Here is an 11,605-nt window from a genome sequence, read left to right on the forward strand (position 1 = left end):
AATGCTTGTGCTTCATTATTCTTAAGCATGTTCAATATAGTTCTTCAAAGAGCTGTTTGGAAAATTCTTTGTACAATAATTGCAATATAACTAGATCAAGAATAGGTGATTAACTTTATACTTGTTAAATAGAGAATTACTATCCAACCTTCCAGTCTTCCAGGCAGCTATTCTTGAGGACTGGATTTCGCTTCTTCCAGATCTAAGACAAGATGTCTTAAGTGATGAATAAAACTACAAAAGACTATGGAAATGCAGTGACACTTTTCTTTACGAGATTCAAAGCAGTGCAGATGACATCAGCCTTATGGGGCGAATTTGACGATCCACAGCTCAGAAAAATGTCTACGAAAACAATTCAGTTATAGATTTTTTTTTTTTTTAATTGCGCAACTTTTCCAGGCGCCTGCAGCGAGCCACCTGGTTTGTAGGATGAAGGTAGTAGTATCATTACCTCTTGAGGTCAGGATGAATTTATTCCTTTTTATTTCGTCTAGGGGTTTTCCAGATATTTTCGGTCACCCTTGGCGATAGGTGATGACATCATGGCCATTAGTGTGTATGTGTTGTCTACTATTACAGTAAAGAAAACTTGAAGTTTTTTCGTTAAGCAAGTGAGAGTTATGGATAAAAAAAACAAGAATGCGTTTAGATATCTAATCGATAGATTTTGAAGAAGTTAGTTTCAGCAAAACGCTATTGTTATTATTCAGATGATATTTCGCTTTTACTCATACTAAAGGTTTTATCTTACCCGAATCTTGAAATAAATGAGTAAATTTGGACTTGCTTCGATAATGAGTTTGCTAGTCTACTTTTCCAACATTCTCTTTTGTCGTATTTATCAAATTTTGCAGACGAATAAGATTATATTTTTCTGAAAGAATGAGTCAGCTTGTGAAGTTGGAATGTTACTTCTCTCTCTCTCTCTCTCTCTCTCTTCTTCTCTCCCACGATTCATGATCGTGGGAGAGATGGAAAATCAAATCAAATATTAACTTCAAACTCTAAATATAAGTAGAATTGACAATCATTATATTATATATATAATATATATATATATATATATATCTATATATATATATATATATATATTTATATCTAATAAAAGGAGCCCATAAAAACCGCCAAAATATAGAAAGAAAGTACTATATTTCAAGACAGCAGTCTCTGAAATATAGTACTTTCTGTCTATAGTTTTTGCGTTTTTATGGGCTCCTTTTATTAGATGGAATTCTGTTGTAACAGAGCACTTTTATCAGTCATGTATATATATATTATGTATATACGTTAATATATGTATATGTAATATGTTAAATGTATATATATATATATATATATATATATATATATATATATATATAATAGTGCGTGGTTCAAAGCAAGGTTTTCCTAACTTGAAATCAGTATAGGAAGTAAATATTGTGGTTGATATCCTTTGTCACATTTGCCTACTTATGGCATTGGAAGTAGAATTGTAAGTGGATACCAGCTGTAAACAATAATAGGCCTTATGCATTAGTTTCATTAGGCTTAAATTGTTGGCAAACCTTGGCAACTCTTATGCCTTAGGATCATCGGTCTGACATTTGCTCGCAAGCCATAGTAGCTCTTATGCTTAAGAAACGATTATCTGGTATTGGTTTGTACGTAGTTAGATTCGTTCAGCAAGCAATAATAGCCCTTGTAAGTAATAACATTAGTCTAAAATTTGTTTCAGCAAGCAATAAAATAATAGCCCCAGTGACTTACGAACATTGATCTAAAATTTATCAATAGATGGATTCCTGCAGCGAGCAATAGTAGTTCTTATGACCGTAAATCATAAGCCTAAAACTAGGTTGCACGTTGTGAGATGCCTACAGCAAACAATTATAGATCTTATGTGTTGGGAACATACGCCTGAAATTTACTAGTAAGTAGTGAATTGAGGCAACAAACAATAATTGTTCTTGTGCTAAAAGATCATAAGTCTGAAATTCCTGTTTCACGATACAATGAAACGCCATTTCGACTCACGTCTCTCCGCTGGCGAATTCATTCACAACTGGCGAGATGATTTTACTAGTTTCTCATGCATTTATCATTTATTTTTTTTCTTTTTTAATATTGTGGACGGTGGTTAACCTTGGAGAACTTCATCATCAGAATGTCAAGTCTTTAACTCGATTCAGTGACGCTTTTTAATGCCCTCGCACGAAGGAAAAGAGCGGTTGAATTTAAAAGTTATTCTAGAAAGTTATTTCTTTTTTGGTTTAAAACTATTTTGTATAAATATGTGTGTACACGCACAATCACACACATACACATATATATAGCTAAAGCAGTTTTTTTCCAATTACTAAAGATGTTTTTTCCTAGTACTAAGGCCATTTTTTCCAAATACTAAAACAGTTTTGTCTTAATACTACTACAGCAGTTTCTTCCTAGTACTAAAACATTTTTTTCTAGTACTAAAGTGGGTTGTTTCCTAGTACTAAAGCACTGTTTTCTTTGTGGTAAAGCAGTTTTTTCATTGTACTAAAGCAACTTTTTTCCCCTTATTACTCAACCGGTTTAATTCCCTGGTACTAAAGCAGCTTTCTCCTAGTACCAAAATGGGCTTTTCCTAGTACTAAAGCTGTTTTCCTTCGTACTAAAGCGGCATACTCTTTGGTCCCTGAGCACCAACGGACTATGAGAGCGCTGAAAGAAAAAAGAATTAAGAAGAAGAAGAAGAAGAAGGAGAATAGTCTAAAGCGTGCTTTCTAAAAGCATTCTTTGGCAAGGGGGTGAAAGCAACAACTCCAGCAATGGAGTGCAGACGTTGTGCGCAAATGCGTCTTTGGACAGATGCCAGCCCCTGGCCTAAATGGCAACAGGGGCAAATTGGCCCACCTTGCCAATTACGTCATAGGGCATTTTTAATGCCAGGCACACTCGGTAGTTGGTTATTTATAACTTGACCTGAAATTTCATCTGTAGTGATTGGTAGAAAAACATCCGGGTAAATTATAAGAAAACATGTTTTATTTCTCGTTTTGTGAAAATTTCATAAATAATTTCTGTAAGGGCAGATGCCAGTTGGGGTAGTAACCTCATGCCCTTTTCCTGCCCGGGGCCGAACGGTAATACCTATGTAGAGAGAGAGAGAGAGAGACAGAGAGAGAGAAAGAGAGAGAGAGAGAGAGAGACTGAAAAACTGCGTCTTGTAAGCACTGAATTTGGCTGATCTCTAGTCCCAACTTAATTAATTTATTTGTTCATTTATTTATTAGCGCTTGCCGAGCTGTTTACCTTAAATTCAGTGATAAACAGTGTAGAAAACATGAAGAATCTTCTTATGATTTTTAAGTCTTGATGTCCAGTTTGACTGGGCATGAGCAGTTAGCCTGAGCAATGATGCATGATGCATAAACTTGAGAACATTAGGATATCCTAATTTTGAATTCAAACGTTCTTTTTATAATTTCGAAGCCTCTTAAAATCGGTATGAATTGACAACGAAATAATAAAGTTAATAAACTTTTCATGATCAGGTTCTAACGCAGGAATTGAAATGTATTTTAATTAAGGTATAAATCTTTGTATCAGTGCTATCGAATTTGTTCAACCTTTTCAACTAGTGAACGCATGCGACCGAACCATCATTTAACAGCATGTTATTTCTGTATTACAGGCTTGGCATAGTTAAGGAACCTCAATGGAAGCTTCGTGCAGCGTAAAAGTGGTCTCGGAAAACGTTATGAAAAGTAAATTTTACTGTCAGTCAGCCTCGGCATTCAAACTTGTAGCCTACACCTCGAAGTTAACTGACAGGCAGACTCTTTGACCAACTAAATTATTCTTAGTATGTTCCTGATTTAACTTGTTAATTTGTTGATATTTTTGTTGGTCTTGTAAATAAGCTGAAGGTGTCTGAAATATTAATGTTTACTGTCAATGTCATTTGCAACGTAAATAATTTCCTCTTCGTACGTGGGATATGGACAAATAAGAGTTTACGAAACGGAAAATTAATAAATTTTGATGCTCAATAATATATATTAAACGGAATCAAGATTTTCATAGCACAAATATATGATGTTTAAATAATACCTCGGGATTTTAAGAAGGTTGCGCTCGTTTTATATTAAACCTAATAGTCATACCTAAACTATATGATAAAAAACGGTACAATGAGACTTTTTAAGAAAATGAGCTTCACTATTATATGGTAGACTCTTACAAAAACAATTGCTGTCACCTTTTACTTTTACTGATACCATACTAGCTATTGAAACGTTTTACCAGGCACCATTTTCTTTTAGATATGAAAAATTTGTAAAATAATACTCTCTGTATTTCTTTTATCATATAAAAGTAAAGGACAAATATAGAAAAATAATTTTTTCTGGAAAATCATTTAGAAGTTTTGATTCTAAAAATACTGCTTTGACATTACATTCGTTTTCTCTTGAATTCGTTTCATCAGCCTCCAAAATAAGATCTTAATAAAGTTCATTAAAAAAGCACGAAAAACTGACACATATTTAATTATAAGTCTTTCGTATGCCGGAAACATCGAAGTTTTGAGCTTATTTCTTTAAATTAAAGACTGTCAATTTATTCAACTTGATAATTCTGATAATGTTACCGTTATTTTGGTGCACGTCGTCCCCTTGTTATATTTAGGAATTCCAATTTCCTATGTTGGAAGTCATTATCGTACTATAATAGGCATTCGTTTTGCGTAGTGCTGGTCAGGCAGAAGGTTATACATGCATACATACATACATACATACACACACACGCACACACCACACGTCACACACAACCCACATATATATTATATACTATCTATATATATATTGTATATATTAAATATATATATAAAACAATATACATAGGTTTATATTTTATCTATATATGTTATATAATATATATATATCTAATTTTTTTTAACTATACATAGGTCTATATTTAATGTATATATAAACAACACAAATATATATCGATACCACATAAATAATATATATATATATATTATATTATATTATTATAATATGTATATGTATAATATATATATAACTATATAATATATATATATACTTAAATTATCATATATATCTATATAATAATATATAAGGTCTAATTTATTTCTGTATATATAAACACACACATATATTATATACGCAATAAACTATATATATATATAATATATAATATATATTATATTATAATGATATGTATATAATAATATATTATATATATCTTATACATATACTATATATATATATATATAATATTAATATGTTTATGTATATATTATTATATATATAATTATTATCTATCGTATACTATAATATATAATATATGCTATCTATATAATATATATATATAAGCGAAATACCACAGGAAAATGGACAGGCCAGAAATCCAAGCGCTTTACTAAGACATTGTCAAGGAACGGATGAATGAATATATATGTTGGTCTTAAACCCTGCTTGTAATTTTCATCGTTAAACGTTCGTAAGATCTCGTATTACCCAACACAATAATAAGGTATAGTATATAATATTTCACAATCAGGAACACGAAGGTTAGAGAAAAGCCATCTTCTAAACCGCCTTTACTTCCATCAGTCAAATTATGAAGTAACAGTAAATTAATAACATGAATGGGGAAATGAAACTAAGACACAAATAAAAAATAATGGTAAGTAATTATCACCGGAATGTTTTAAAAGGATTGTGAATTGATAATTGGAATAGGGAAGGACGAGAGACCAATTAAGGGGCATAGGTGTAGACGTATATTTCGCCTACAGTGTACCCGGCTACTATGACCTCCTCGTAACCGTCTCCATCGATGTCTCCGTGAGCCATTTTTCCTGGAAAGAGAGAGAGAGAGAGAGAGAGATGATACATTAATTGTTTTCAGATATGGTGCAGTAAATGTATATTGTTTGTAAGGATAAGAGAGAGAGAGAGAGAGAGAGAGAGAAAGAGAGAGAGAGAGAGAGAGAGACGATATATTAATTAGTAAGGATAAAAGAGAGAGAGAGAGAGAGAGAGAGAGAGAGAGAGAGAGAGAGAGAGAGAGAGAGAGAATGATACATTAGATGTGTTCAGATATGGTATTGTATATGTGTATTATTCGTAAAGATAAAATATAAAACATATATATCATTCGTAAGGACAGAACACTTTTTATTTTTGAATAACAAATGATTTAGAATAACTAAGCCAGGTTTTCTAAAATCAAATATTTTTTATCTTTACAGGAATATGACAGCAAGGAGTATCCAGGAAAGAAAAGTCAGGAAATTGTCTGCGAATTTAGACGGTAAGTGAATTGCAGATCTTTTGTTAGAATTCTAGTTTTAAAAGTGTTGTATATTTACTAAGAGATCGACAGTGGATAATCATTATTTAAGTGGACATTCGTAAAGATCAGATTTTATTTAGCTAACATTTAGTAATATATCGTTTAGAAATATCCTGCTGTAATTAAAGATAAAACTTTAAATTGAGAGAGAGAGAGAGAGAGAGAGAGAGAGAGAGAGAGAGAGAGAGAGAGAGAGAGAGAGAGAAGAATTTGTTAAACAATATGTCTAGGCAATAGTGCAAAATATTAAATTCCTAAGAGTGAGTGAGAGAGAGAGAGAGAGAGAGAGCGGAGAGGGTAGAGGAGAGAGAGAGAGAGAGAGAGAGAGATTTAATTGACAAAAAATCTTGGCAATGGTGCAATATATTATGGTTCTAAGAGAGAGAGAGAGAGAGAGAGAAAGAGAGAGAGAGAGAGAGAGAGAGAGAGAGAGAAGACTTTGTTTAACAATATGTCTAGGCAATAATGCAAGATATTAAAGTCCAAAGAGAGAGAGAGAGAGAGAGAGAGAGAGAGAGAGAGAGAGAGAGAGAGAGAGAGAGAGAGAGATTTAATTGACAAAAAATCTTGGCAATGGTGCAATAGGGCTAATATAGAAGATTCATAAGTAGAGAGAGAGAGAGAGAGAAGAAGGATTTGAGATGCGGTAGAAGTGAAACGACGAGAGAGAGAGAGAGAAGAGTTTGAGAGAGAGATTTAGACAATTTGGCAATGTGTCTAGGCATAATGCAAGATGTTCCAAAGTCCTAAGAGAGAGAGAGAGAGAGAGAGAGAGAGAGAGAGAGAGAGAGAGAGAGAGAGAGAGAGAGAGAGAGAGAGAGAAAAGAATTTGTTTAACAATATGTCTAGGCAATAATGCAAGATGTTAAAGTCCTAAGAGAGAGAGAGAGAGAGAGAGAGGAGAGAGAGAGAGAGAGAGAGTTCCTTAATTCCCTTTTTAAAAGTTCATCCTGCAAACAACAGCGAACCAGAAGCAATATCATCCATCACTTACCGACTGTCATTTTTTGGGTGTCGGTCAAAATGTTTTTCGTGTAAGTCCAGTTAGCCCGGTCCTCCGTTGCTGGGTCCAGGATATACATTTTGCCATCATCGTCTCCCGAGAGGAGGATGTAAGGTTTGTGGGGTCTATGGTAAAGAGAAATACACGGGAGAAAGTAGATTAAAGGGAAAGACGAAGAAGACAATATATATAAAAGGACTGTGGGATCGTGAGAAGTTTAGGAAATGATAATTTACGTAGAAATGAATTAACAAAATCAAGTGGCTTTCTCTTTAGGAATTATTCTTGCTTTTATTTTCTTATTCTTATACTTTTCTTAATCATATCAATTCTCCCTTTAAACGAATATAAAAAGAAATATCTCTATACATCTCTTAAAAAAAGGTGTCTCCAAATATCTTTTAAAAAGAGATATATCTCTGAATAGCTCTTAAGACGAGGCATCTAAAAGAATGATCTTTTATTTTTCTTAATCATATCAAGGTTCCTTTTAAATGAATATAAAAAGAGATATCTCCATACATCTCTTAAAAAGAGGCATCTCCGAATATATTTAAAAAAAGATATATATCTCTGAATAGCTCTTAAAACGAGACATCTCCTAAAGAGATGTCTCTGTTCATTCCCAGGTTTTCGTAGAGTTGATTACAGTAAATGAGGATGATGAAAATTCTGATAATTATAGACGACAAGAACTCTTCATTTTTTTTTTTTTTTTTTTTTTTTTTGTACTCACCTGCCGTCCTCGGCGAGCTCTTCGGCGTAAGCGGCCGTCGGGTAGAAAGCTTTTGGCGTTCCAGGAGACATGGTTTGCCCCATAAGGGACTGATGCGGTTTGAATCCGTCGGCTATGATGAAGTTAGGGAAATCACCCGTTCTGTCGAAGATGCACAAAGGCTATTTTTGGTGTTCTGTTCTCTTGTGAGATTGTTCGAGGTGGGAATTCAAAGTCACTGGGACACTTGATGTATGTTAGTCGTTGCTTAATAGTAGAAAATAAATAGCAGAGTTATTAACTGAATATTTAATAAATTAGTCAATCTTGTTTACTGATTGGTGGTTACATTAGATTTTGCACTAGAACTTTCGTTTTGTAATGATTTATTTTTTTATTTTTTATCTTTTTTATTATTTTTTTTTTATTTTTTTAGAATTAGGTGCCTGGCACATCCTAATAAATGATGCAAAAATATAATCAGTTACTAGATAGTGAAAAAATTATGTTAATCGGATTGAAAACTATTATTTTGCTTCTTAAGTCACCCTAAATGATTATACCACCCAATCTTTCCATATTACTATATACCAGACCGTAATTCATTTGCTTTACGTAACCTGACGTCGCAATGACCATGGCCATCGATACTGTAACACCAGAATCCCAGAGGGACTTACCTGAAGTCCTCAGGAAACTGGTAGACAGTGACTTGACCGAACCCTGTATCCGTCTTGTATTCGGTAGCTATGAATTCCTGCACGCCATCTTCGTTGAAATCGCCCACGAGGACGTCGAACACCTGTCCTGCGTTCTCGTTGATTACTCTGTAGCCTACCTGTGTTTGGGAAGGAAAGGTAGAGTGATCATGATAGTAGGTAGATTCACATCAACCGTGGATTTGACGTCTAGGCCAGTCCCTTTGACGACGCTCCTGATTGGCTGTTGATAAGCTAATCACAAAGCTGGAAACTCTGTCTTTCGAGAGAGAGTTCGCATAGGCAGGATGTATGTTCCACATCTCCTGAGGGACACTTTTTGAAGGACGCATACTTCAGAAGTGGAACATAGATCCTACCCATGTGAACACTCGAGAGAGACTGAGAGTTTCCAGCCCTGTGAATGGCTTATCAACAGCCAATCAGGAGCGTCGTCAAAGGGACTGGCCTAGACGTCAAATGTACGGTTGATGTGAATCTACTATAGGTAGATTTTGAGTGTTTCGGTGTTTCTGACCTTAAGCATTGGGGGTATTGGTGGGTATGTGTTGTATTCTGTACAGTCTTACGGTCGCCAGTCAACTAAACCACATATAAACTCGGCTACCAACAAACCTAGTTACTAATTTAACATAACCTAATATTTGTGACAGTGGAGCTCGGTTATTACATTCTAACATAGCAAAGCTTAATCTAGGATGTAATGTCATAAATAACCTATTGGATATTGGATATCATATCCTCAGGTAGCCATGTTTGGAGGTTGTCACTTTTGGTTTCTCGAATAAAGAGGGAATATTTTGACATGAAACTTTGGTTGGGGCAGGGGGGGAGGGGGTGGTTGCGAAAATAACGTGGTATTAAGACTGATGACTGTTGAGAGAGGTAGACTATTTAAAAATTTTTTTTTATTCATATGTATGAATTTTTAGAAAATATTTCTTAAAATGGTGGGAAAGAATACGTTCTATAGCAGATTCACATCAACCGCGCATTTGATGTCTAGGCCCGTCCCTTACGACGTTCCTGATTGGCTGTTGATAAGCCAATCACAGGGCTGGAAACTCTCAGTCTCTCGAGAGAGTTCACATGGGTAGAATGTATATTCCACCGTTCCTGAAGTATGCGTCTTTCAAACTTATCCCTCAGGAGATGTGGAACATAGATCCTGCCTATGTGAACTCTAGAGAGAGACTGAGAGTTTCCAGCCCTGTGACTGGCTTATCAACAGCCAATCAGGTGCGTTGTAAGGGACTGGCCTAAGCATCAAATGCACGGTTGATGTGAATCTGCTATAGTAATTCTTTGATTTAGGGGTTGTAACTTATAATAAAGCCGGAGAAAGTGATAAGATTACTGAACAGAGTTGTATTTTTTCGCTGTTGACATTTTAGGACGTTTCCATAATTCTTTACTATCCCGAGAAAACTAAAGACTATTTAACAAAGGACTCCATTAAATTCCTCGATCCAGTAACTCTTCTCCCCAGATAAACAAACTCCCATGCCTCTTTTCTAAAAAAAAAAAAATAATAAATCAATAAATAAAAAAAGAGAGAGAAAACTGGAATTAAAGGCAAAGGCAGACATCCTACAGCAGGAACGAAGTCCTAAAGAGTCCTACTGACCTGAGAAGGATCGCTCCAGTCTCCCGTCTCGCTCTCCGTCCACACGATAGATATCCTCTCGCTGAGGAACTCTCCAGCCACGATGCATTCGTAGGTCCTTCCTTCGGCGGTCAGCGTGACGAAGTCGAAGTGGACGTCCGGCCCGTTGATTAAGACGTGCTCGACCCATCCTTCGGAGAATCCTTTGCCCTCGTTCTCGAACCAGACGAGCTGGTGGGTTTGCCATCCTACGCGTTTTCGAGTAGAAGAAGAAGTGCGAATATGAGATGGTATTTATAATAACATTGACTGTTATATATACGATTTTTAGAGGGTCACAAAATACCCAATTTGTGAGGTGGTATATAGTAAGGTCGTTAGTTAAATATACGATTTTTGGGGGTAATAGAGTATAGTACGAGTGGTTGTTAAATATACGATTTTTAGAGGGTTACATAATACCCAATTTCCAAGGTGGTATATATAGCAAGGACGTTAGTTAAATATACGATTATGGTATGAGTGGTTGTTAAATATAAGATTTTTGGGTAATGCAATGCCCAATTTCCGAGGTGGTATATAGTAAGGGCGTTAGTTAAACATGATTTTTGGGTGTTATATATGGTACGAGTGGTTGTTAAATATACGATTTTTTAGGGTAAACGCAATACCTAATTTGCGAGGTGGTATATAGTAAGGGCGTCAGTTAAATATACGATTTTTGGTAGTTATATATGGTACGAGTGGTTGTTAAATATACGATTTTTGGGTTACGCAATACCCAATTTGCGAGGTGGTATATAGTAAGAGCGTCAGTTAAATATACGATTATTTGGGTGTTATATTTAGTACGAGTGGTTGTTAAATATAAGATTTTTTAAGGAAAACGCAATACCCTATTTGCGAGGTGGTATATAACAAGGGCTTATGTTAAATATACGATGTTTTCATGGTTACACCAGACGCAATTTGTGGGGTGGTGCAGAGTAGGAGCGTTTGATAAATATACGATTTGTCATGGTTACGCCATATACCCAAATATGTGAGGTGGTATATAGAAAGGTCGTTAAATAAATATGCGATTTTTTATGGTTACGCAATACCCAATTTGTGAGGTGATATATACTAGGTAAGGGCGTTTGTAAAATATACGATTTTTAAGTCTATACGCCAAACTCAATTTGATTAGCCTTCTATACGCACCGCTAAGATAA

General features: G+C 34.9%; 1 protein-coding gene across 1 annotated transcript in view; it reads right to left on the reverse strand.

Annotated features, from left to right (window-relative positions):
- Positions 1–5,577: 5,577 nt before the first annotated feature.
- The window catches only part of LOC135207557 (uncharacterized), a 22,112-nt gene continuing 16,084 nt past the window's right edge, over positions 5,578–11,605 (reverse strand). The window contains exons 7-11 of the mRNA XM_064239387.1: positions 10,413–10,639; positions 8,747–8,904; positions 8,088–8,228; positions 7,343–7,476; positions 5,578–5,851 (exon numbers count right to left, since the gene is read on the reverse strand). Of these exons, the coding sequence (XP_064095457.1) occupies positions 5,751–5,851; positions 7,343–7,476; positions 8,088–8,228; positions 8,747–8,904; positions 10,413–10,639 (761 nt within the window). The 3' untranslated portion in view covers positions 5,578–5,750. The remainder of the gene's footprint in view (positions 5,852–7,342; positions 7,477–8,087; positions 8,229–8,746; positions 8,905–10,412; positions 10,640–11,605) is intronic.

The sequence above is a fragment of the Macrobrachium nipponense genome, chromosome 32 (genome assembly GCF_015104395.2).
Source record: "Macrobrachium nipponense isolate FS-2020 chromosome 32, ASM1510439v2, whole genome shotgun sequence".
NCBI classification, from domain to species: Eukaryota; Metazoa; Arthropoda; class Malacostraca; order Decapoda; family Palaemonidae; genus Macrobrachium; species Macrobrachium nipponense.